This window comes from Aethalodelphis obliquidens, unplaced genomic scaffold, assembly GCF_003676395.1.
Source record: "Aethalodelphis obliquidens isolate GAN/ISIS:26980383/991018 unplaced genomic scaffold, ASM367639v1 scaffold2, whole genome shotgun sequence".
NCBI lineage: Eukaryota > Metazoa > Chordata > Mammalia > Artiodactyla > Delphinidae > Aethalodelphis > Aethalodelphis obliquidens.
Window position 1 is genome coordinate 93,067,136 of NW_020837946.1, and position 26,633 is coordinate 93,093,768.

The 26,633-nt window shown below is 44.6% G+C and overlaps 2 protein-coding genes across 3 annotated transcripts in view; one reads left to right on the plus strand and one right to left on the minus strand.

Moving 5' to 3' along the window:
- LCT (lactase) overlaps nucleotides 1-18,696 on the plus strand; it is a 51,267-nt gene extending 32,571 nt beyond the window's left edge. Inside the window, exons 8-17 of one of the 2 annotated variants that reach the window (XM_027132119.1) lie at nucleotides 498-2,048; nucleotides 2,695-2,963; nucleotides 5,702-5,992; nucleotides 8,151-8,349; nucleotides 9,796-9,998; nucleotides 11,850-11,959; nucleotides 14,426-14,560; nucleotides 16,083-16,306; nucleotides 17,168-17,392; nucleotides 18,012-18,696. In XM_027132119.1, coding sequence (XP_026987920.1) covers nucleotides 498-2,048; nucleotides 2,695-2,963; nucleotides 5,702-5,992; nucleotides 8,151-8,349; nucleotides 9,796-9,998; nucleotides 11,850-11,959; nucleotides 14,426-14,560; nucleotides 16,083-16,306; nucleotides 17,168-17,392; nucleotides 18,012-18,232 — 3,428 coding nt within the window. In that variant the 3' untranslated portion in view covers nucleotides 18,233-18,696. Of the gene's footprint in view, nucleotides 1-497; nucleotides 2,049-2,694; nucleotides 2,964-5,701; nucleotides 5,993-8,150; nucleotides 8,350-9,795; nucleotides 9,999-11,849; nucleotides 11,960-14,425; nucleotides 14,561-16,082; nucleotides 16,307-17,167; nucleotides 17,393-18,011 lie in introns of those variants that run through there. The other variant, XM_027132130.1, reaches the window with a different exon arrangement.
- Nucleotides 18,697-20,483: 1,787 nt separating this feature from the next.
- The window catches only part of UBXN4 (UBX domain protein 4), a 34,141-nt gene continuing 27,991 nt past the window's right edge, over nucleotides 20,484-26,633 (minus strand). Inside the window, exons 11-13 of the mRNA XM_027132158.1 lie at nucleotides 26,063-26,194; nucleotides 24,409-24,611; nucleotides 20,484-22,718 (exon numbers count right to left, since the gene is read on the minus strand). Coding sequence (XP_026987959.1) covers nucleotides 22,580-22,718; nucleotides 24,409-24,611; nucleotides 26,063-26,194 — 474 coding nt within the window. The 3' untranslated portion in view covers nucleotides 20,484-22,579. The remainder of the gene's footprint in view (nucleotides 22,719-24,408; nucleotides 24,612-26,062; nucleotides 26,195-26,633) is intronic.

The following is a 26,633-nucleotide window of genomic DNA, read 5'->3' on the forward strand; positions in this document are numbered from 1 at the left end:
TTATTCATTTTAAGGTATGGACACACCTTTCGATTGAGACTTATGGCCACAGATGTGGCCTGATGTTTTGTGTGGGTCTTACGGATTTTCCTTTTACTTGTTATGAGGAGGAAAAAGGGTTAATATCTTGGGGGTAACCCAAGTCACCTCCCGAACTTTCATGTTAAAAGGAAAACCTTTTAAAAGTAACATCAGCCCTTTGCAACTCTGTCATCATTTCAGACCCCAACCAATCCTTGCTTAACACACACCCTTACTTCTTGCCAGCTCCAATCCTAATTCTCGACAAACAATTTATGTAACCTTGCAGTTTTTGCCTTTATAAGCGTCCCCCATTTTATAGTGGAACACAATTCAAGTGCTTCCTGACTCTGTGTCTCCCGGGCTGCAGTGCTAACAAACCCCAAAATAGACACCTCTATTTTAAAAATAATAAAAATAAAAGGCAACATCAGTAACAGACTTTAAAACAATCCCAATTTTGGTTTTCTCCACAGCTGTCAAGGAGGACTCAGTGGATGTTCAATCTTACATTGCTCGTTCCCTCATCGACGGCTTCGAAGGCCCCTCTGGGTACAGCCAGAGGTTTGGGCTGTACCATGTCAACTTCAACGACAGCAGCAGGCCAAGGACTCCCAGGAAATCTGCCTACTTTTTCACCAGCATGATTGAAAAGAACGGTTTCCTCACCAAGGTAGTAAAAAGACTGCCACCATCTAGTAAAGCAAACGTCCCCCGGAAAATCAGAGCCTTCACGTTTCCATCCGAGGTACCCTCCAAGGCTAAAGTAGTCTGGGAAAAGTTCTCCAACCAACCCAAGTTTGAAAGAGATTTGTTCTACCACGGCACGTTCCGGGATGACTTCCTGTGGGGCGTGTCCTCGTCAGCCTATCAGATTGAAGGAGCTTGGGATGCTGACGGCAAAGGCCCCAGCATCTGGGATAATTTTACCCACACACCAGGGAGCAACGTGAAAAACAGTGCTACTGGAGACATAGCCTGTGACAGCTATAACCATCTGGATGCTGATCTGAACATGCTTCGAGCTTTGAAGGTGAAGGCCTATCGCTTCTCCATCTCCTGGTCTCGGATTTTCCCGACTGGAAGAAACACTTCTGTCAACATACGTGGTGTTGATTATTACAACAGGCTGATTGATGGCTTGGTGGCAAGCAGCATCTCTCCCATGGTGACACTGTTCCACTGGGACCTGCCCCAGGCCCTCCAGGATATTGGAGGCTGGGAGAATCCTTCCTTGATTGAGTTGTTTAACAGCTATGCAGACTTTTGTTTCCAGACCTTTGGTGACAGAGTCAAGTTCTGGATGACTTTTAACGACCCCACATCCCAGGCATGGTTGGGGTATGGCTCAGGGAAATTTCCCCCAAATGTGAACGACCCAGGCTGGGGACCTTACAGAATTGGCCATGCAATCATCAAAGCTCATGCCAGAGTCTATCACACTTACGATGAGAAGTACAGGCAAGAGCAGAAGGGGGTCATCTCTTTGAGCCTCGGTGCACACTGGGCAGAGCCCCAGTCGCCGGGGGTCCCCAGGGATGTGGAGGCAGCTGACCGAATGCTGCAGTTCTCACTGGGCTGGTTCGCCCACCCCATCTTCCGAAACGGAGACTATCCCGATGCCATGAAGTGGAAAGTGGGGAACAGGAGTGAACTACAGCACTTAGCCACCTCCCGCCTGCCCAGCTTCACTGAGGAAGAGAAGAGGTACATCTCAGCTACGGCCGACGTGTTCTGCCTCAACACCTACTCCTCCAGAATCGTGCGGCATGCAACACCCAGGTTAAACCCGCCCTCCTATGAAGATGATCGGGAGCTGACCGAGAGGGAAGACTCTTCCTGGCCCTCCACGGCAGTGAACAGAGCTGCATCCTGGGGGATGCGAAGACTGCTCAACTGGATCAAGGAAGAGTATGGGGACGTCCCCATTTACATCACTGAAAACGGAGCAGGGCTGACAGATCCGAAAGTGGAAGATACCAATAGGATATTTTACCACAAAACCTATATCAATGAAGCTTTGAAAGGTACGTGAGTGTTCATGTCCCCCTTACAAAATCTCCCAACGTCCACATGTCATGTGCCTGAAATGGTTTGGCAGAGTGGATTACACACCATCAACAGGTCTCCCTTTTATACCCTAATTCCATAATTCTTTCCCGGTCTGGGGTTACATATCCCTTTGGGAATCTGAAAAAAGCAATGGCCATCTCCCCAAATGTACACACAGGGTCCCACAGGAGTATTCTCATGGGTCCATTCATTCATTATTGAGCAACTACTATGTGACAAGTTCTATTCTAAGTGCTGGGGACCCAGCAGTGAACAAAATAAACAACTTTCTGCTGACACGGAGCTTATATTCTGGTGGGTTCCATGCACCCTAGAGCAATAAACTCTTCTCTAATTCACATTTCTGTATTTAACTTCTAAAGTAGGCTGAGACTCTTGAATTTCAGACATGTCCCTTTACCCCAACAAAAGAATTTGATTTTGCAAAGATCAGTCATTAATACTTGCTATGGGGGCATCAGTGTTGACAAAAAGAAAGAGACAAGATGATCTATCAGGGCACACATTACTTGTGTGCACAAGTTGGTGGTTTAGGACTACCTGCAGTGAGGAGTCCTCCTGGTGTAAAGCTCTCCTCTGCTGTCTGTGGAACGTTCCCAGCCTACAGGCTCGACGGTGTCGACCTTCGAGGATACGCTGCATGGTCCCTGATGGACAGTTTTGAGTGGCTAAATGGCTACACGGTCAAGTTCGGACTGTACCATGTTGATTTCAATAACGTGAACAGGCCTCGCACAGCAAGAGCCTCTGCCAGGTACTACACGGAGGTCATCATCAGTAATGGCATGCCGCTGCCCAAGGAAGACGAGTTTCTCTATGGACAGTTTCCCAAGGGCTTCAGCTGGAGTGTGGCTACCGCTTCATATCAGGTGAGGAGTTCAGGACAATTCACCATCTACAGCAAACCTACTATGTGCCAGGCTCTGGGGTCAGGGCTGGAGAGGGCAGGTGGGAGCAGTGGATTTTTATAGACCTGTGGGAGGGAAGTACGGCTACCTTGCGGGGGGAGTCTGGGAAGCCCTTTTCCCAGACAGCTTGGCTTCTTCACATCCCCAAATTCAGGTGGGCCATCACAGTTACAAGGGCTGTGCTGAGATGGGTGTTAGCAGGCCAGATGGAGCAGGTGGAGCCTGGAAGAAATACTTAGGCAAAGACATGCAAATATGAAGATTCTCAGCTGGATGCCTTTATTTCTCACCTAGTCTCTTCCCAGCAGACAGTTTGATCAAAATGGCTATCACATGGGCCTGGGCGTTTTCTGATGTCCTAATAACATCATACCTCTACTTTATTCATGCTAAATGAAGCTCACTAATACAGAAAATATGAGGATTTACTTTTCCTCAGAAAAAAAAGAAAGATAAAAAACGAAGAGTGACTTGCCCAGGCAGTTAGGGGTGTGACCCTGCCTTACATCTTCTTCCTCCATTTATTTTCTTTGATACAGGAGTAGGGGTTTGTATTCTCAGTGTGGAACCTGGGTGGGGTCAGTGGTCTGAGCTGACTTGACTCTGGGTTGCTCAGCCCTTGGATTTTTTCTAGGTGACCATAGCTGCTGAAAATGTTTCTGAGGAAGGTGAGGGTAGCTACCCCCAGACGACCAGACTACCAAGGTATAATGAAGTCTCAGACCAAATTCTGCCATATCCAGACATATGTTAACTAAGCACACTAATACAGGAACTATTCATGTATCCTATTCCATGGCCTGGAGAAAACCTCAGCTCTTGGTCCTCTTCGGTGCTCTGGTCAACACTGTACATGAAAGGTGCACTTGAGGAAATGCCAAGATTTCAGAGACAGGATCCTGTTGCTCCAGGGAGACAGAATCTTCTGTAGCAGGGTTTCTCCAGCTGGGTCTGATTGACATTTGGGGCTGGATAGTTCTTTGTTGTGGGCCCGTCCTGTGCACATGTAGGATGTTTAGCAGCAAACCTGGCCTTTACCCACTAGATGCCAGTAGACTCCTCCCCCAGCTGTAACAACTAAAAAAATGTCTGCAGACATTGCTAAGTGTCTCCTCAGAGACAAAATAGTCCCTGGGTGAGAACCACTGCCCCACAGGTTTATAGCTGGACTTACTTATTCTAGGGCTAGGGTTAGGGACTTATTCTAGGGCACAGGTTGCAGGCCTGAATCATTTATTACTATGAGAGTTGACAAATGGTGATTTTCTGAGTTCATCATTGCTTTTATATTTATTAGGTGGCATTCAAAAGAAAGGTCAAGCTTTGTCTTTTCTCCTACTTATTTACATTTTACTTATATGTAAATATATATTGATATATATCATCAGTATGGCCTTGTGAAGTCCTATTTTTTTTCCAATGGGTTATACTTTTGCTATTATTATGTATGCAGATGCTTAAATCGTCCACCTTTTGCCTGGTGGATTGTCCTTTAGCTGGATCCTGTGTCCTTTTGACATGGCCCATCATTCTTTGAGCACTCTGTTAATTCTTTCTGGTGCAACAAGATGTTCCAGGCTCATCTTGTATCTTTTCTGCCCCGGCCCTGTAATCAGCCATTTCTCTAATGAGCCCTGGTTCCTTTTATTGGATAAGGGCATTTAGAAACCAAGACCTGGGTGCTAGGTGTGCTCACTGCTACTGGGGTGTCATTACTTCTAGGCCCGCTCAGTGGACAGAGCTAGGAAATGCATGTGTGTGTACACACCACACATACACACACACACACACACATACACGTGCGTATATATCTAGTTCTACATCCACCCAAATCTTTATGTTAAAAAACACAGATACCTCCATTGCAATCCAACTCTACAGGGTTAATGCTGGCCTTCCCACTTTTCATATTTGTATCTCTTTTCTCCAATGATGAGAAATCTAGTTCCTAATATCTTCAACATAGTCACTTATTTTCTTAGTCCCCCTGCATTAACTAGTCTCCCAACCACCAAGCCATCTCCTGCACCCAGAGTGGGGTGCACTCCCGCTGACCTAGGGCCTGCCACTCTCAGAGGGGCTGTGCAGGCCAAGCCTGGACATGTCTTCTTGCTGAGAATGCCAGCACTACCTTAGCTGCAGCCAATCACACAGTATCACACTATATATGCTTAAGTGTTTTAAAGTAAATTATGGAAATTACACCTCTCAGACTACCTAAGCCCATAGGTAGGCATTTGCCCAGTGGTTTGTGATCAGTTTATAGGTTAGGTGGGAGGAGGAAAAGGAGGCACAGAAACAGTGATACACATCCTGATTAGAAACTCTGCCTCTACATCTGGCATCATTGGGATTTGTTTGGCTGTGATTGGGGTTGAGGCATGTGGAATTGTTCATTCAAACTTTTAGTGAGCACCCACCATACTCCAGACACTGCTGCATTGATTGCTGGGCCACCAAGATGAAAGACGCAATGCCTAGACCTCAGTCTTGTAGGAAGAAAGCCAGTCAGCAAGCGGATAATTGTGCAGTGCAGCATGACAGTGCTGTGATGTTCAGAAAGTATGTACAGGAAGCTGTAGGAGTTCAGAAATCGGGGGGTGGCAGGGAAGGTGATGCCGACTTATGTCAGGACTCACCCACTGACTGGGAAGGGCTTGACTACATGACTTGCTTAGACCATGTCTTGTCATCTTGAGATCGAAGGTGCGTGGAGAGCAGATGGCAAAGGGCTCAGTATTTGGGACACGTTTTCTCACACACCACTGAGAGTTGGGAATGATGACACTGGAGACGTGGCCTGTGACAGTTATCACAAGATTGCCGAGGATGTGGTCGCCCTGCAGAACCTGGGTGTGACCCACTATCGCTTTTCCATCTCTTGGACTCGCATCCTCCCTGACGGAACTACCAAATACATCAATGAAGCGGGCCTGAACTACTACATGCGGCTCATCGACGCGCTGCAGGCTGCCAGCATCCAGCCCCAGGTGAGATGGGGCCCTGACCTGGCCTTGGCCAAGTCCCCTGGGAGCCAGTTGGGCTGGAGAGAACATTTCTTGTGTGAAAAAAACGCTGTTTTCAAATTTAATTTTTGAATGATCAGTAAAGATTTTCCTTCTGCCGCTGACCTCTAGCCATGTTTCCCTCATAGGTGACCAAGTTTGCTGGGTTCTCATGTCCTTTTGTGTATGTGACCAGTAGGCATGTGTATATGTGTATGTATATGCCTTTTCCCCTCTTTTTTCCTAATGGTATGATACATACAGTTTGATACTTGCTTTTTAAAAAATTTTTTATTTATTATTTATTTGGTTGTGCCAGGTCTTAGTTGTGGCAGGCGGGCTCCTTAGTTGTGGTATGTGGGCTTCTTAGTTGCAGCTCACAGGCTATTTAGTTGTGGCACGTGGGCTCCTTAGTTGTGGCTGGCGGGCTCTTACAGATATTTCCATATCCATACATAGTTTCCTCATTTGTTGCTTTTTTGCTTTGTTTTAGTTATGTGGTAATCGTTTGTACCTTACTTCTCTAATCACTTCCCTATTAATGGACACTCTTCCCTGTGATGTTTCCACTCTTTTGCCATTATAACCAGCACTACAATGAGTAACCATAGATGCATAATTACACTAGGGTGGAAGTTTATCTGTAGGATATGGTTCTAGGAGCAGAACTGCTGAGGCAAAAGTGCACGTGTTTTTAAGCCATGAGTTATTATGAATAATAACACAGAAGCTCACTTGTGGGCTTCTTTACTGTCACCAAATCTTTTACATTTTACTTGGGAGCATAAGAATACTTCTCCTTTTCCCCTGGGCCATTTATGATAAACAGCTGGAGGGCACTAGTTCTATGATACTGTGTGTTTCCTCTGCTGTATTGATTGGAGATTATGCACTGCAGCCAGAGCATAATCTCCGCATTAACCCCTCCCCCCCACCCCCCACCCCAAAAGCAGAGATTTTTACAAATAAAAGTGCTACCTGGACTTCTCACACTGCTAACACTGCAGGAACAAATCATCCATGCGGCGTTTATTACAGTGTGTGTGACCACTAGCTGTGATGGAGAGGGGATGGCCAGTGGCTGCCCTGCAGGAGCCCAAGATCTGGGGGGAAACGAGCTGCATTACACATAACAATTCACAACATCAGAAAGAACAGAACTCAGGGCTTAATGATTTTGTAGTTCTTATTTTTTTAAATAGATTTAAAAATATTTATTTATTTTTGGCTGTGCCACGTGTCATGCAGGATCTTAGTTTCCCGACCAGGGATCGAACCCAGGGTCTTGGCAGCGAGAGCATGGAGTCCTAACCACTGGACCTCCAGGGAATTCCCTGTAGTTCTTAAGGGCATTGAGACACCGCAGAAAAGAAAAGTGCTGTGGCCGGAAAAAGCTTCAAGGAGGTGTGGGTCTTGAAGAAAGAGGACAGTCTGGGTGGGTGGGTGGGCAGGGGAAGGGCATTTCAGGCAAAGGGAGAGACTGGGCCTGAGCTGAAGATGGTTGGCAGCCCAGTGGAGACTGCGGACAGTGGAGACCCCCAGCGTGGCCAAGAGGGGGTGTGTCAGGAGCATCAAGGGAAGACCCGGAGAGAGGAAAGGCTACCACACGGACATGGCCATAGGGGCCCCTCTCCAGCAAAGGGTTCCCAGGTCCTCAGAAAGAACCTCCAGACAGATGTCCATGGGGATGCCCCTTTACAAGCAAAATGCCTCAGAGCCTCAGACTCTCAGTGCAGTCTATCCCGGCGGTTCTGAAGCTCTAGCATTTCTGATCCTTGACTACAACCATAGCTAACATTTGCTGAAGAGATGGCAGGATGTCAGCCACTTTTTGTGTCCTCTGCCATGTGATTTCGGCCTCACAACGATTCCGGGACATAGAGGTCTCAGGGCCTGAGCCTGGGGTCAGATGGCTGGTAGGTGGCAGAGCTGAGACTCAAACCCAGGCTTCTCTGATCCAGAGGTATGAATTTCTCACACTTCAACACTGCTGTCCTACCCTTCCGGCCAGAGAACCCTGAGGCTTATTTGTCACATCATTCATCCTCAGCTTTAGCAGTAGACATTTACGCTGGTGCATACAGCATCACTGGCTTCCCATGAAAAGGAGGTTGATGGAAATGCTGATCTTGCTTTTTCACAGGTGACCATTTACCACTGGGACCTGCCGCAGGCACTCCAGGACATCGGAGGCTGGGAGAATGAGACGGTTGTACAGCGGTTTAAGGAGTATGCAGATGTGCTCTTCCAGAGGCTGGGGGACAAGGTGAAGTTCTGGATCACACTGAACGAGCCCTTTGTCATTGCTAACCAGGGCTATGGCTATGGGACAGCAGCTCCAGGTAAAGGTCCCAGACCCCCCCTTGTCAGCTCTTTGGAGTGTGGCATTCTCAGCACCACAAAGACATGAAATCCAGGTGGCCCTGGAGGAGGAGGCTACGAAAGCCCGAAGGCAGTGCTTCATAATCCCTGCCTTCTGCTCAGGGCTGCCTGGCAGGCAGCAGAGCTTCCCCCTTCTGACACCACTTTTGCTGAACATGAACTTCACGTCTCAATACATCCAAATGGCTTCATTGCTCTCTCTCTACCTCTGATCTGCCTCAGATAGGAAGCTGCCTGAGATCAAGGGTGTGGACTAATCAATATAGGAAAGGACAATACATCAGACTGTACAGATCCACAGTGGTTTTTGCAACTCCAAAAATGCAAAAGTTTCCAATATATGATTTGGCTGACCTGGGCTTAACCTGACTTGAACCAATGTGAGGTGACATCCCACTTAGAGTGAACATTCAGAAGTTCTGCACGAGCAGTGCTCGTTTCGGCAGCACATATGCTAAAATTGGAAAAGTTCAGCAGCAGACGTATTAATGTCCTTAATCGTGGAGAGCTGTCCTGGGCCCTGCTGGGGTCATATGTAACTATGTTATATGCAACTTATTACTTTTCCAAGACACAGAAACCTTTTAATCCCAAAATACATCAAACCCTGGGTTTTTTGTTTTTTTTTAATTGAAGTATATAGTTGATTTACAGTGCTGTGTTCCTAAGAGTTTTTAATAAGGAATTGTGGACCTCTCCTTGTCCCTTGAGAACCCTCCAATTTTCCTTTTCTTGAGTTCTGAGCCTTAGAGAGTAAATTCGTGTTCATTTATGTGATTCCTTGGGATTACATGTAAAAGCTGGAAAGAGCCACAGGGAGATCTGCTTTGACCCATTACCAGATGTATCTCCCATTGGTCCTTGGTTGACACTTTGGTTTATCATTCCTTCAACATATGAGAGGCAGCCTCTCTCATAACATTTGTTCTCAAGGAATCTCTGTGTCAGATGCTTCCATCAGCTATATTCTCCAACTCTTACTTTCACTGTGGGTCCCCGCAGAGTGCCAGGATGTCACCTCCTGAGGCACACACTCTTCTGGATACTTTGCCTGTTACATATGAGCCACTCTTTGGGCGAGGGGTACAGAAACCAACACCTGTCAATCAAGTGCCTTCTCTTTGCCAGACACAGTACTTCTGGGTGCTTTGCACACACACTGTTTCATTTCCTTCTCATAAGAACTCTCTATTGCTCATTTTGCAGAGGAAGGAACTGAAAGACTGAATTACTCAACCCAAAGTTACCTGGCCAGCTTTAAAAAGTGGAGACAGGATTTGAATTCCATTCTTCCTCAAGCCAAAATCTTCAGCCTTTCTCCCAAACACGAAGAGGCCATCTATAGGCAGAAAGTGATATTCTTGGCCACATTTATTCTTCACTGACATCTCTGTGTATATTTCCAGGAATCTCCTCCAGGCCTGGCACTGGTCCCTACATTGCTGGCCACAACCTAATAAAGGCTCACGCTGAGGCCTGGCATCTGTACAACGATGTGTACCGTGCCCGTCAAGGTGGCATGATTTCCATCACCATCAGCAGCGACTGGGCTGAGCCTAGAGACCCCTCCAACCAGGAGGAGGTGGAGGCCGCCAGGAGATACGTTCAGGTCTGTTCTTCCTCTGGGCATTGTTCTTACTCTTGCTCTTTTCCCCTCCTGTCACGATCTAATGGAAACAGAATTAGACTGCGAAACAAAGATTTAGGAACTAGGCCCTGCGTTGCTATTACCTTATTCTGTGCCCTTGGGAAAATCATCTAAACTTTTTGTACTGTAGTCTTCTCATCTTTGAAATGGAGGTGACCTAACTACCTCATAGGTTTGCTGTGATGAAAGTTCTTTGGGGTTGTTTTCTTTCAAGTCTTAAAAAAATAATTTATACATATAGCTCTTACTGGATGCAACACTGGCTTGAAGCTAAATAACAGAAAGAAATTCTGCCTTTTCAATCTGGTTTGACTATAGGAGCTAATAGAACTGGGCTGCAATGTCACATTTCGCCTCTAGGTGTCACCATCTGATTTTACTTACTCTGCCTAAGAATTACCTTAAGTTGGGGGCTTTAGGTTATGTGAAACTCATTAGCGCCCCGAATTTTCCATGAGCTTCACATAAGGATATGCATCTTTTGGTCATGGAATTTTGCTCCTGGGAAGTGGAAGCACAAGTAAGCAGGTCCCAACAACACGGCCCACCCTTATTTCAGCCTGGGCCCCTGCAAGACGAGAGAGAGAACGGTGCTCTTCATGCCATAGCTTTTCCCTGGCTCCTGCTACTGTCTCTGAAGAGGTCTGAAGGCACCCTCTCCCATGTTTCAGCATCAGGAAAAAAAAGCAAGCTTCTCTCTCTCTCCAGATTGCTCCCCACTTTTAAAGGCTCTGAGGAGGAGTCCGGAAACTGTGGCATTTCTGAAAGGACACCAATGGCCTTGGTTTCCCAAATTCTTCACAAACGAACTTGACAAAGGTGGTCAAATTAAAAAGTGCAAACAAGAACTTAATGTCTCATTTGCTAGCCAGCTAGGGGGAAGGCCTTGGAACAAAATTAATTCATTACCTCATTTCAGACTCACAGAACTGGTGAGTTAGAGCAATAATTTGTTTTCTGAAATCAAAACAAACCTCAGGAAATGTTAGGCTGTAGTCTCATTATCACAGCTCGTCCATGAACTGTGATCCTGCAGCTCAGGACTATGATATGTATGTCCCCTAATAAAATCAGCTTCCACAGAAACAATTTCTCACCTCAGAGTGAACTGAAGCTTCTTTTACCAGAGTGAGTATGTTCCAAGCCTCATCTCTGACTGGGAATGGAAGGCTGTCCTCAACCCACATTTCAGGGAGTAGCCAGCAGGTGAGGGGAGGATGTCGAGATAGAAGAAGCCTCTCAGGACCCACAGCGTCATAGCACTTGGTTGCCACATATACCCCCTAAGGGTAAGGATGGCCTGGACCTCATTCAAGAAAACAGACTGAAAAGTTCCTCACTTTGCGAGTCCAAAACCCATGAAGAATCATCCTTTGCCTGGGCAACCAGCCTTGCACCTGGTTCCTCCCAGAGGTTCTGGTGGGTCCTTAGGCGTGAGGACGGGGAAGGACCTGCTCTGTGGTAAGAGAGGAAATCAGGGCCTGGAGGCTTGGGGTCTCTCCCCCTCTTCTGCAGGACCCTCCTAAGGGCAGCCAGCCGCATTTGTCAAGTCCAGGGCCAAATCGGTTCACATCCCTCAAGCTACAGTGGGTGAGAACATTGCCCTTCCCACAGTGAGCTCCCAGCGGGGTGACAAGACCTGTGGGCATTTGAGCTGCAATATGGGAACAGCCGCAGAAGAGAGGCACGCTTCATACTGGGTTGGGGAGAAGGGGCCCTGGGGTCAGCGACGCCTGAGCCGGGAGCTCCGGTCTCCTGTGGGCCCGCCTGTTAATGCCGGCACTGACTGTTCCCCCTTAACCCCACCCGCAGTTCATGGGAGGCTGGTTCGCACATCCGATTTTCAAGAATGGGGATTACCCCGAGGTGATGAAGACACGGGTCCGTGACAGGAGCTTGGCGGCAGGCCTCAACAAGTCTCGGTAGGTCCTGGCGCTGCCACGCACTCAGCCATGAGAGCTGGGAGGATGTCTGCTCTGTGGTGCCCAACTGAGGCTCCTGGGTGTACGGCACAGTGACGAGAGCATGGCTGTTGGGGTCAGAGAGGCGTGTCTTAGGCGTGTCTGAGCTTCCTTGCTTGCCGGGAAGATTACACGCGAATGTGTATGTGAATTGCTTAGCCCAGGACCTGGCATGGCTGTGACAGGCAGTTAAGACAAAAGGCAGTTGCCCTTATTATTATTCTTCAGAATAGCCAGGAAATCCGTCCCCAGGGCACCTACTTCTTAGCGACCCACCATCTCACTCAGAGGACAAATTCCCCAGCTCATCTTATCCTATTTCATCACCTTAGGAGTGAATGTGGGTAGCAATGGGTGACTCTTAGCTGAGTGCTTTTTGTCCTTTGGCCAGTGGGTGGCAATGGTTTGCACCGTGGCAGTCCTACTTCCGTCAAGGAAGTAACAGCAACGTCAGCAACAGCTAACATTGATCCATCTTCTGTGGGCACTTTCACTCCTATTTAAAGATGAGTAAGCTGAAGCACAGAGATTATGGCAAGACTGCCCAGCTGTTCAGTGATGGAGCTGGGATTTGAAAGCAGGCTGACTGCAGGGCCCGTGCTCGGTTTAAGAGTCGTCCGGCTGGGGATTTAGAGGTGTGGCGTGGGGAAGGGGACGCAGTGCCCTGGCCTTCTGGGAACATACCCACAAGCTCTAAGGTAGCTCATGTGACCATAAGAAGGGGAGGCTAGGGTAAAACTTCAAAAGGCAAGCATTCCTAACACAGCCTTTGAGTCTTATACCTGTGAGGATGAAATAATCCATCCTGGCCCTTAAAACGCACGTGTGTGCTGGCCTGGTTAGGGTTAAGTCCTGCTGAGCCAAAAGGTCTGATCTGTCAACCCTGGTCTCCAACAAGCAACTGAGTGCTCCAGTCCATTAACACAACCTTGCTGAGCACCTACTGTGTACCCAGGCCAGGGCCAGGCCCGGCAAGGTCCACACAAAGAGGGGGTTCCAAATATGGTTCCTCAAGTGCTGACACACTGGCTGGGAAGACAGTGACCTTCATCACTCCAAGGAATTCTATTCCCCAATTTCTTCATGCAAGGAAAACTCAGAGGAGATCAGGGCAGGCTGGGTAGACCCAGGAGACTTCACGGACAAGACAGGACATCAGCTGAGCCTGGGCCTTGAGAAGCAACAGCATTTGGGAGAGCAGAGGCCCTTCCATCCAATGGGGAGGCGTGTGAGCACCGGCCTAGAGGTCGGAATGAGTGGGACACCTGCAGCTGGAATTCGGGAGACTTGGCCCAGTAGCGGTGGGAGGGCCAAGGCCACATGGTGCCGGGCCTGGAGGCCGAGCACAGGGGCTCAGCCTTGACGCCACGGGACCTGAGGAACCCCTGCTGGCTCCTGAGCGGGGAAATAAAGGCGTGGGCACGGGGGCTTAGTTTTGCCCCAGTATTTCAGAAACCTCAGGGAGGGAAGGTTCTTCCCCAGGTTAATGGTAGCAGAAAGGTCAAGGTGAGGTGTCAGGCACCTAAGCAGGGCATTCTCTAGGCAACCCTAAACCTGCAGCATGTAGTCAGGATTTGGCTGAGATGAACCTCTAAGTGTTGCACACAAGTGCATGTTGATTGAATTGTATAGAAAAGTCTCACTAAGAATACATGGAAAGAATGTCTACATGTGTATAACTGAGTCACTTTGCAGTACGGCAGAAATTGGCACTACACTGTTCATCAACTATACTTCAATTAAAAAAAAAAAGAATACAAGGAAAATGTTCCACCAGATGTTTAAAAAGAAAGTGCAGGGCTTCCCTGGTGGTGCAGTTGTTAAGAATCCGCCTGCCAATGCAGGGGACACGGGTTCGAGCCCTGGTCCGGAAAGATCCCACATGCCGCGGAGCAACTAGGCCCGTGTGCCACAACTACTGAGCCCGTGAACCACAACTACTGAAGCCTGTGCGCCCAGAGCCCGTGCTCCGCAACAAGAGAAGCCACCGCAATGAGAAGCCCGCGCACCGCAACCAGAGAAAGCCCGCTTGCATTAACGAAGACCCAACACAGTTAAAAATAAGTTAACTAATTTTTTAAAAAGTGCAGTGAAATCATGTGAGCAGAAAAGTCCAAATCTCAAAAGTTCAGTCAATTCAATTTGTAAAAGTATTTCCCCTACTAATGAGGATGACTTTGGAGAAAAATAGCACGCCTAAACAAACCACAGTAAAAACTTGCAACAGGAAGAGAGAGAGGGAGGCGAGGTCTGTGGTCTGGTAGAAGGAGGCTCAGGTGCCTTCAGCAGCAGCTGGGAGGGCCTCTCCTTGCTCCCGGCCAGAGGCCCGTAGTCACCTCCAGGTACCTGAGTTTAGAGCCCTCCACCAACACCCCACAGCACGTTCTCTTCCCAAACCCCACGTCCTTAATGGCCCTTTCCTTCCAGGCTCCCTGAGTTCACAGAGAGTGAGAAGAGGAGGATCAACGGCACCTATGACTTTTTTGGGTTCAATCACTACACCACTGTCCTGGCCTACGATCTCAACTATGCCTCTTGGATCTCTTCCTTCGATGCAGACAGGTAAGGAAGGGTGCCTGGAACAATCTTTGGAAAAGACAGCAAAGTGCTCCTCTTCTCTCACTTAGAGGCCTGTACAGCCTCTGAAACTGCCTCCTCATGCTGTGTATCCTGGGGTTTTTGCAAGATGAGCCCCATCTCCTGAGATACCTAAAAGAACCTCTATCAGTCAGATAGTAATTCAGGCTAGGGTTTCCAAGATGCTTTCCATTTAAAAAGCAGACAGGCTTAAGAGTTTTTAAAAACATGAAAAAAAGGTTTTTTTTCTTTCGGTTTTCTTTTTTCATCAGATTTGTTTCACTTACCAGATGTTATTTCAGTCAAAATAACAAGCTTCTTTTTTCCTTTTGAGGGTAAAGGTTAAACTATTATTTCTGTATTACAAATAATATATGTTCACAGTAGAAACACTGGAAAGCAAGAACAGGAAATTCTTGTGTCATTTCAGAAGTATGTGTGTGTGTGTATGGGTGTACTACCTCTCTATATATTTATATTATATACAGTTTATATAGTATATAGTTATACAGAAATGTTTATTACAAAAAATCAGGATTATTATGTGTGCACACTGTTTTGTCCCTCTTCTGACAAAGCATCTTTCCCCATCAGTAGCTGTGACTCTGTCCGGGTTCTTTCTTTGGAAACAAGCGCTGACATCCCCACTGCATCCTGCAACCACCAGAGTCAGGCTTGCTGAGCAGGGCTGAGAGGCCTCCCTGCTGGTCCCCGTTCACGCACCCACTCGACTCTTGCTGCCTCATGGGTCCTGGGACTGTCTCCCCAGGCACCTGTGCTCAAGCTTATGAAACGCCCCACATGCAGTTCAGGTGAACAATAAATCCAGCTCCTGATAAAACGCAACCGTTTTTTTTCCTGAAGGATTTGGACGTTAAGAAATATCTAAATGGCTGTTCCTCCTAATGAAATGCATGAGCTTCTGTGCACCCCCGCAGAGCTCCCTCTGGCACAACCTGATGCCCTCTCCTTGCCCATTGCTGGAGAGAGAGGAAGGGTCTTGGGCACTTGAGGCAGGTCCCAGCATATCTACCCCATCATCACATGAATGGAGGCCCAAATACTGGTGCCTGTGGCTGTGCCTGTGGCCTGCGGGTGGCGTCGACCAGACGTAGGTGACTCAAGGGCGCCCCTTCTCTGAAGACAGCACTCGCATCCCATGGGAGATTACGGTAAGGGAAGCTCAGAGCCCTTTCACATCTAGTGTGAGGTGTGGCCTGTTAACAGAGCCGTGGAGGGTTAGATCCATGAGTAAGACCATTCCTCTGTACAGGTAGAAAGCAGAACAGAGAGCTTAGGTGGCCTGTCCAAAGTTACACCAGCACTGACTGATGCCACTACAACTAGTGAAAAGAGAATCCGAGGCCTTTTGACTCTTCTAGGTGTAGCTACGACTCTCGAGTCTAGGCAAAAATCTAGGTTTTCTTCCAGTGTAAATCCTGTTTTGTGCAGAGGGCCTCTTGGGATTTACAAATCGAGACCTAAACCTTAGCGTTTTAACTCGTAGGGGAGTTGCCTCCGTCACAGATCGCTCTTGGCCAGACTCTGGCTCCTTCTGGCTGAAGATGACACCTTTCGGCTTCAGGAGGATCCTGAACTGGTTAAAGGAGGAGTACAACAACCCCCCGATCTACGTAACAGAAAATGGAGTGTCCCAGCGGGAAGAATCAGACCTCAACGACACTGCTAGGATCTACTACCTCCGCAGTTACATCAACGAGGCGCTCAAAGGTATGCCAGGCCCCCGCCCTTCCTCCAAGTGCACCTTTCACTGCTGGAAACATATGCTAACGTCTGCAGTCAGGGCAGTACTGCATCCACAAGCCCGAGATGAGAAAGATGAGGTTTCTAGCTCGTTTTGGGTTTAAGCCTTTGGGGCTGCACACTAAGAGTCTTCCTTCCTAAATATAAGCTCAGCAAGCAAACCCTGTTGCCTGATACAGCTAAGACCCGAGTTCTTGGCCTGTCATTTGCTCTGCTTGATCCTCTGGTGTCAATGCCCCTGAACAGCAGTGCCCTCCTGAGGACAGTCTGGGTGGGGGCCACATGGAATGGGCTGGAGGGGTTGTCTGTATGATCTTTTGTTCCCCAAGCAAAAGTTTGAGGCCCTGAGCTCAGCAGAACAACCTGGGATGGGACTATGACACAGAAACGGTAAGTAATGCTGAGTAAAAGAAAATGAGCAATGCAGCAGCAAAAAGAAACGATTAGAAAATCTTATTCCAGACAAAATATTTTTCTATAGGGAAGAGCATTAACACTCTAAGGCTCTGTCCAAGACCAATAACCCATGATGTGAAGACAAGGAGGATTACACATGACCCAGGAGGATTAATTTAGTCTCTACCCATGTTCCTGACTCCCATTCAGGGCTGAGCCTTTCTAGAAAATGCAGGAGCACCCATGGAGGACCAGCTAACGATTCCTGCATGCAAAGGGTGGGCAGCTCTCTTAAAGAGCTGAAAAAAGCTCACCTTGACCTGCATGCAGGGACCGTAGGAAAGCTGTGGGCAGGCACGGCCTCAGTAGGCCTGGTGGAAAGGTGTCTTGGGAAGACCAGGGAAGCTCAAGCTGGGGCCTGTCTTTGGGCAGCTGTGCAGGATAAGGTGGACCTTCGAGGATACACGGTTTGGACTCTGATGGACAACTTTGAGTGGGCCACAGGCTTCGCAGAGAAGTTCGGTGTGCATTTCGTGAACTATACTGACACTTCTCTGCCAAGGATCCCCAAAGCGTCGGCCAAGTTCTACGCCTCCATAGTCCGGTGCAACGGCTTCCCTGACCCCGCTGCAGGGCCACACCCTTGTCTGCAGCAAGGTGAGACGTGGCTCTGGGAGGGACAAAAGCCAGAGGGTGAGGGGCGAGGGGGCCTGTTTCTATTTTCTTCTAGTTTACTACCCTCCTCTCTGCCTCTCCATCCCCTTCATTCATTCAACCAACATTTCTGTTCTTTGAATGCTCCAGACATTCTTAGGATGGAACAAAGGAATTAGGGTTAAAGTTACATCGAGAAACTAGGCCCTGGTCTGGGAACAGCAGGTCTAGATTCTTGTCCCAGCCCTACCACTAACTTGCTGTGCAGCCTTAGGCAAGAAACTAGGCGAACGCTGGGCCGACGCAAGGATCAAACACCGTGCCTGGCACAATGTAAGGTGGCCAATGTTTGAAAAGTATAAAGTACTATACAAATTAAGAGACAATTATCCAGTATAGATTATACTCTAATCACTCAGAGGGATGCTTCAAAACTAAAATGACGTGACTTCCTTCAGAGGCTCATAACTCAGTGTGAAGGATTCGTATCGTCACCTCCCCAACGTGCTCACCCTGTAGCTTCTCTACCACAAGGATCTGGCTCGGGCTTAATCTAGGTTAACATACATCTGATAACTCCGTCTGTACCAATGCACACACTGCCTCTGTTGTTCTCTCCTAGATGCTGAGCCCACCGCCAGCCCCATGAGAGAAGAGGACGTTCAGTTCCTGGGGCTCAGGCTGGGTACAACAGAGGCCCAGACAGCACTGTATGTACTCTTTGCTCTAATGCTTCTTGGAGTCTCTGGTGTGGCATTTCTGTCCTACCAGTACTGTAAGCACTCCAAGCAAAAGCAAACACAACCAGGTGAACAGGAATTGAGCCATAGTTCTTCACTCTGACCTCAAGTTACCACCTCCTCCAGTTCTGCAAAATAGGCCTAGTTTCTTTGAAGCCTTTGCCACCTCCAGGACCACTGAGGATCTTATAATTTACCCATAACAGAGTTTGTAAAAGTCTCTGCACTATTAGATACTAATTAAACTTGAAGGATTTCAAGTCTCTGATTAAAATGGAAATATCTCCACCTTGCCCCAGTATCAGGAATTCACGTGCACATTAGATGACCCTGCAAGTGGCTCTTGTGGAAATAAGTAGATACTGAATGCGTCTACTGGTTCTGTGAGCCACTGAACTGGGCTGTTTTAATTTTCAGAGATTTTAAAGGCAAAAACATTAGTAAGAACCATATCAATCCTTTTCATAAAAATTCAACTGCAATGTCACCTCCTGCCCTCTCTTCAGGCTCCCTCCCAGACGCTTACCTTGTGTTCCTCAGAAACTAAAAAAGGTGCTATTAACTGTGTCCTATCTATCTTCTATAGGTGCTTCTCCTTGAGAAGGCAGGTTCCACAGAAGTTATGACTGTCCGCTTGTATAGCTTCACCACAGTAATCCTCTGCTGTTAGCTTTTGGAGGCCAGAGGGCCACGTCTCAGTGTCCCTGGCAGGCACATTTTGGAGACAGGGCAGAGGAAACACACCCGCTGCATTTGTGTGCTCATTCACAAAACATATGCTGAGTAGCAGCGAGTCTTTATCAATGCCCCTTGGAGGTGCTAATCAGACAGTCACAGTATGGAACACTCAAACTTGTTTAGTCTATATATTCTTCCTAGATATCTGGGAGAAAGTTTTTTTTTAAAATAGAGCAGTTTTCAATTGGTTTTAAAAGGCCAATCACACTCGAAATTTTGCTTCTTATAAGTGTTCCTTACCTGAATTGTATCTATAGAAAATTCCTATCAAAATGTTCCACTGCCGTGGGCCCCAACCTGACAGTCAGAATTGCAGGGCACAAGCATTTTTCTCCTACCAATAGACAGAAAAAGTTTATCAGATGGGGTGAAGATGGTTCTAAAAGTGATATCAGAGACATTCGTATAAGCTTTCAATTATACCTAAAGTCAATATAACTTTTTTTTTGGGGGGGGGGGCCAGGACATGAAAAAGAATAATATAAAGTTTCACATGAAACAAACTTGAGAAAAGATCCAGGATAAATCTGGGGGGAAAAAGAATATAAAATATATTATAAAACTAGTTATAAAAAGTAGTTTTGAAACAGAGAGAATAGAAAGATCAACAAAGGAAAAGAGAGCCGAGACAAACCAGCCATGCGTGGGAACAGGGTGCATGACAGAGGCGGCCTGCCAAATCAGGGGCGGGGGGCAGGTGGATGATGGACCACTCCATACATGGAGGTGGCTCACAGGTTAGCTCTTGAGGATGTTAGCCACAGGCGGGGAAAGGGAGCCACATCCCTTACTAGGATACAAGATGTAAATGTAAAAAAATGAAACCACGAGAATGCTAGAATAGATGGGTAAATTTTTTTTAAATTACTTTCTGAAATGGGAAAAGTATTTTATAATCAAGACTTAAGACCCAGAGGCCATAAAGAAAAACGCTGATACAGGACCACATAAAAATTCTGGCAAGAAATTACCATCAACATACTCATCAAAAGATGAACATGGAGAAGATATGTATAGCATATGCTAGACAAAGGGCTAACTTTCTTAATATACGTGAAATTGTTATAAATCAATAAGAAAAAGATGATAAACACAAAATGAAAGAAAACACAGGCAGTTCTCAGAAAATAAATCAAAATAACCAATAATATTAAAAGATGCTCACCTTCATTCAAAATCAACACAATGCATATAAAATGCATACAGTTTTTCATTTATCATGTTGACAAAGATGCAAAAGTATAATACAGTGCTGCCAAGGATGTGGGGAAATCAACATCCTCCTACCTGTTAGCTGCTGTAAATTCACAGAGCCTTTACAGGAGGCAATTCCCCAGCATTTTTTATAATCCAAACTGCAAACACCCTTTGACTCAGTGACGTTCAAGTATACTTCCACAGCTAAGAAGACACCTTCCCAAAGATGTTCACTGTAGCAATGTTTGTAATAGAAAAACAAACACAAGCACAAAAACTGTAATAACCAATGAACGCAACCAGAGAATGGGTAAGTTTATCAAGTGAAATGCTTTGCAGCCATTAATGAGAATGAGGTAGCTATGTGTTGATGGGGAAAGATCTTCAAGACTGTGTACGTAAAAAAGCAAGATGCAGAGTAGTATATATATAATATGATCCCATTTATTTAAAAAATAAAGATTACATATTTGCTTATGTATGCATAAAATTTTTCTGAAAACTACAAAAGAAATTGTTAATAGAGGTTACTTCTGGGGACTAGAACTGGGGATAGGATACAAAGAGGAAGATGTCATTTTATAGCCTTCCATACGGTTTTGAATTTACCATGCACACTTTTTAAAATATAAAATTGATGAAGGATCCTCTTACTCAAAGACTGAATCATTCTTTTATGTACGTTTCTCTAAGAATCTCTATTTGATTTTTTTTCAAGGCAAACTTGGTTTTTTATTCACATATTGCTATGTTTTTAAAGACGACAAACCTTTACTGAAATGGGATGCTTGCTGGAGATGTTTCTTTTTCAAGCGTACTTTTTAAATTATGGAAGTAATTTCATTACAGAAAATTGAGAAACATATAAGGATGCAAAAAAGAACTAAAATTATATATAATCACTCTTACCACCATTAACGTTTGGTGCGTTTTCTTTACGTTATGTTAATACATAGTACTACCTCTATATAAAATGTGTTTATAAAGCTGAGATCATACTGTACCTACAGCTCTGTATCCTGCTTTTTTCCCGGAACGCATAACAGGTACTCAATAAATACGTTAAACTGAATTGTTCAATTAGTATTGTGCCATTTCTCCTCAGCAAAAGTTAATTCTGCAGAAGGCATTTAGCTGGTTTCTAATTCTGAAGTAAAATAAATAAAACTTAACATGTTTATACCTAACTTTTGCCTGCATTTATGGTCATTCCTTCAAAAAACGTATTAGATCAAAGAGCATGAAATATTTAAGGTTTCTGACAATGTTTTTCAGAAAGATTATCCCAGTTTTCATTCCTACTAACAACGTACCTGGTCTCACTGTTTCCTTGCCAACACTATTACCATTTTTTAAAGTCACTGTTACTTCATTGGTGAAAAACGAAGTTTGCTCTGGGAAAATTTCTTCCTCCCATTACAAAATAAAGTCAGAGTCCTTCTATTCCAATCTAAACACAAAAGATTAGAAGAGGAACAGTCAAACTTACTCCCTCTTTCAAACATTCTTAGTGTCTCCAGCACCATAAACATATAGTAGCACATTAGTCAGATTAAGAACCTAAAATTCTTAAGAATAACCAAATGAGCAAGAGGCAGATCTTAATTCCCTACTTCTTGTCCTACAATACAGGTACTTCAATTCTTTGAAGAGTGATTATCATTATTGAGAGCAAAACTTCAGTATAAAGGTGACAGAGAACTAGTTGTAGACCAGCAGTTGTTTTGTCCGATGAGAACAAAGACCATAACATTATGCAAACAAAGCGATGCCTCCCTGAATTAGGAGAGACAGTAACATAGCATCGGTGTGTGTCAGAAAATTTCTTCCTGCAGTGATATTTAAGATAAGGTGGTCACCTCCTTTCCTGGGATAGTTCCAGGGCAGTACAGTGGGGTAGGGGGGTATCAGAGACACATGACCTCCACACAGCCCTGTGCAACAAAAAGATGCTAGGATAACAAAACTTAAAGGAAAGATAAGATCATTCTGATTTTTGGAAAAGATTTTTTTATTCAGTGTTTAAGATTAAAAACTACAAGATTTTGCTTGCAGCTGATGAGCAAGAAGAGAAAAGTTAAACCCAAATTATCATCTGATTGGCTAGTTAAAACGCTCGGACTCAAAATCAAATTATTCAGTGACATACCAGTTACTTTGTGTGGGCTGAGGAGTTCTGGAGCAAAACAGCCCTAAACAAAACATATCATCTGAGAGCACAGGGCTAATGGGCATATGAAATACTAAACAAGAAAGCTGATAAAGGGAGGCTGTCGCAGACCTTTTGTTATTTTAGGCTTCTAGCAGTTGGTTACCATATACAAGGACCTAGCAGCCAGTTATTTTATCTCTTGACTTGTCTGAGGTTAAACAACTTTAACCCACTAAGCAGGAATAAAGAGACATTTTGTAGATGAGTTGGAAAACATAAAGCAGTCCCACTTCTCCAGCAGAATTTTAGTTGAATTAAATCGTAAGAGAAACAATGATTACTGCACATATTGTACTTGTCACACTACATCTGTTGAGTAGAATTTCCATTCCAAGTGTTGTTTTCATCTTCACCATCGTCTTGAGTCCTCAATCTGTATATCTTGCCCTCCTTTTTAAAGTCTTCCCCCCGTTTCTCCAGCACTCTTTTTCTGACTGGTTCCCTGAAATAACAAAAGAGGGAGGAAAGAAGAAGATGATATAAAATGAAAACAGCAGTAACACAAAGCCATTTCTTTTAAACTGCCATTAGTATAGTTTAAGAAAAGTCCACAGAGATCATTATATCTACTAATGCAGTACTAGACTTCATACATTTTTGGTGGTGTAACTTCATCTGTTCTCTAAGCCAAACTAGTCACATCATGTTGTCCATGTATTTCTTGGTGACTCACTAAGTTTTAGAAGACTGGGACCACTTGCCAACTAAATCTTTCCTTTATTATTTATGCAAGCTGATGTATCTACTAAAATATTTATTTATAACTTACACAACACCCTAGAGGCTATCCCAAACTCCAATCATAGCTTAATATACAGAAATGGTCAGTTAGCAATTTTCAATCCTGTCAGAATCTTTTAAGAGTGATTTATTTCTGCATGGACAATTTAGAACAAACAGTTCTTCATCTGAAAATGGAAAGGAAACAGGTGAAATTTACACTAACACATTCTCCAACACTGGAGGGGAAGGGAGAGAGAAAAACAAAAACCAGTGGTGGAACACGAAGCTTCACCTGCTCGGATATACATTCATCCCATCCTTTGCCCCAACCCAAGACCTTTTCCCTTACCTGAAATAAATTTTTGAAACCCACACAGCAAGCTCTTCTATATGACAGTAATTCAGGATGAAATGCTTCCATTCATTGCTCAGTAAGAGCTCTGAAATTCAGACCTAACAAGACCTAGTTTGAATGCTGTTCTAAAACTAGATAGAGAACAATTTCTCTGTCCCCACTTGAGTAATGTACTTGTCTTCCTACTTAATAGTTAAGAAAGAAAGAAAGGCTGCATCAGCCCAGTCACAATGTTAACACAAATTGTCATCTAGAGAGTCAACAGCACACAAGATTAGGGATCTCCTTACAGCAGACAAAGGCAAGGATTTTCATTACTTACCACATATGATTGGTGTGAGGATTTGCTATTAATGGCCCAATAAAGTATTGAACAATACTAGGTATATATTGTAATAAACTGTGCTATTAATTATTAGAAGGGGGTATAATCTCGAATTCTAAGAAAATAATTCCTGTAAACCTCTTTCAAATATGTAGAATTTTAACAGAGGTATGAGCTAAGATCATTAGTGTTGTCTATCAGTATTACCATTCAAACCTTGGCCATCTCCAACAAAAGTAAGGCCTCTTGGTTAAGGAACTAGTCCAAAATAACTCTCTGAAGAGTTACTTCATTTTCAAGTGAACATCCAGTTTGGTCCTTCTCTGAATGACCCAGAGGAGGCAGTTAAATTATCTACAGCACAATGATCCCTCTAAAGTAATCATACAAGATGACTGTAAGAAATTAATTAAGTATCCTGTCAGACAAAACATGGGTAACAAGAAAAGATATTACTGTTTAGACCTGAAAAAAATATGCCTTTTGTTATGGGATAAAGAGAATTCAATAAATGAAATAATAAAATCAGTAGCAGTGAAAGTTGCTTTCCATGGAATAGGTTTTAGAAAGATGGCTGAGAAAACTCAGGTATTGAGCTTCCCAGAACATGTTGGGTTTTCCCCCTTATACAGAGAAAAGGCAAAGTATCCATAACAAAATTTTTCATTTTGAATAAGGCATTGGGCATTACTAATATATTTTGCAAATGGGGAAAATACAAACAAATACCTTTTTTCTGAGTTGCCAGACGATGCAAGGTTTGAGGATTCCAATGATGCTGCTCTCACCGAGGTCTGTGCAGGAGGAGGATTACTGAATAAGAAGTTGCTAATCAGTCTCCAGATGGCAAGGAATGGGTAAAGTACTGTCCCCAAGAATGTCCAAAAGTCGCCACTGGAAGAATGTACCATGGATGTAGTTGGTCTTCCTGCCTAAAAATTAAGAAAGAACCTAGATAAAGACAACATCGGCCCAACCACATCACACTCAAGGTTCCAGATAAACTTTTTTACCTGGAAAAGTCCTGTGGATTTTAGTTTACTGCAAGAAGGTAAAATTGCCATCTTTTGCTGTTTTTCAAGTGTGTAAACTTCTAGGAACTCCTGGAGCTCTTTTTCTTTAAAGGAGTAATTACAACACAGAAACTGGAAAGTAGTTTCTCAGTGAAATGAACCAATTATTTTGAAGAGAACTAAACTTTTGTAATGAAATTAACAAGTTTGATTTTAAAAGTCTTTCTTAATGCTTTTTAAAAAGGGAAAGGTTTCAGATCTCAATGAATACAACTAATCCTGATTACTGGAGGACTGTTTTAGGTGTGGGGCTAAAGCTCAGATCTGGGTAAGCTACAGTAGTCCCCCTGCTTACCTGCAGGGGATACTTTCCAAGACCCCCAGTGGATGCCTGAAACCATGGATAGTACCAAACACTAAAGATACTATGTTTTTCCCTATACACACATACCTGTGATAAAGTTTAATTTATAAATTAGGCACAATAAGGGACTAGCAAAATTGCCAGCATCATCAGTCTTGAGCTTTGGAGCCATTATTAAATAAAATTAGGGTTCCTTGAACACAAGCACTGCAATATTTCGACAGTCTATCCAATAACCAAGAGGGCCAGAAAGCGACTAATGAGCAGGTAACATACAGAGCATGGATACGCTGAACAAAGGGATGATTCATGTTCCAGATGGGACAACACACCATTTCATCACACTACTCACAACGGCCCGCAATTTAAAGCTTATGAATTGTTTATTTCTGGAATTTTCCATGTAATGTTTTCAAAGTGCGGTTGGCCACGAGTAACTGAAAGCACGGAAGGAGAAACTGCAGGTTAGGGGGCACTACCATATACTAACCAAGATATGGAAGAACCAAGCTCTCATCCCAGCTCTGGCACTTAAGGTGGCACCTTGGCAAAATTATTTAAGGTTCTGAGCCTTTTTTTTAATCAGAGATTAAAATATTGTTAGGATCAGATGGGATTAATATGTTTAAAAATGAATGTTATTTTTAGATTAAAATGTTTTTTTAAAAATTGGTAAATAGTACTCATATACTCATACATAAATAAATGACACCAAGTCAGTAGATTAGGCAGATATTCTACATTTCTTTTCCTCTCCTACTGGTCGTTTTTTGTACATGAAAATAGGTGAGGGAAAAAGCTGAAAATTTATATTGTGTCTCACTAGCAATACAAATATAAAGCCCAGGATAATGGAACAATAAACTGATCTAACATTTTTTGATAATTTGGACTTTAATTACCCACAGTACACTTTTCACCTTCCCTTCCTCTAATTATAAGAAAAGATCAAGAGCAGAACAAACAGGACTATAAGAATAGAAAAAATATATATGCATATACATACTGGCAACAGTACCACTGAAGCACTTGGGGCAAGTTCCAAATCCAGTAATTTCTTTTTATAATCTTCTTTGGTAAATTCCCTCCTGGGAAACATGGTTGCTAATGAAAAATTACCGTAAGTGTTGCCAACAGTCTGTAACATAACAATAAGTTTTAAAACCTTACAGTGGAGCCTTTTTAAAGTAAGATATTACAAACGCATATGCATCCAAAATGACTGCTTTAATTTTAAAAAGTTCACTTAAATGTAAAATCAAAAAACATTTATAAAAACTTTGTGCTTCAAAAAATAGCTGAAGGCTATCAAATCCAAAGAGTACCTAAAAGCTTTTAAAACTCAAAAATGACCATGAGGGTTTCCCTGGTGGCGCAGTGGTTGAGAGTCCGCCTGCCGATGCAGGGGACGTGGGTTCGTGCCCCGGTCCGGGAAGATCCCACATGCCGCGGAGCGGCTGGGCCCGTGAGCCATGGCCACTGAGCCTGCGCGTCCGGAGCCTGTGCTCCGCAACGGGAGAGGCCACAACAGTGAGAAGCCCGTGTACTGCAAAAAAAAAAAAAAAAAAAAAAAAAAA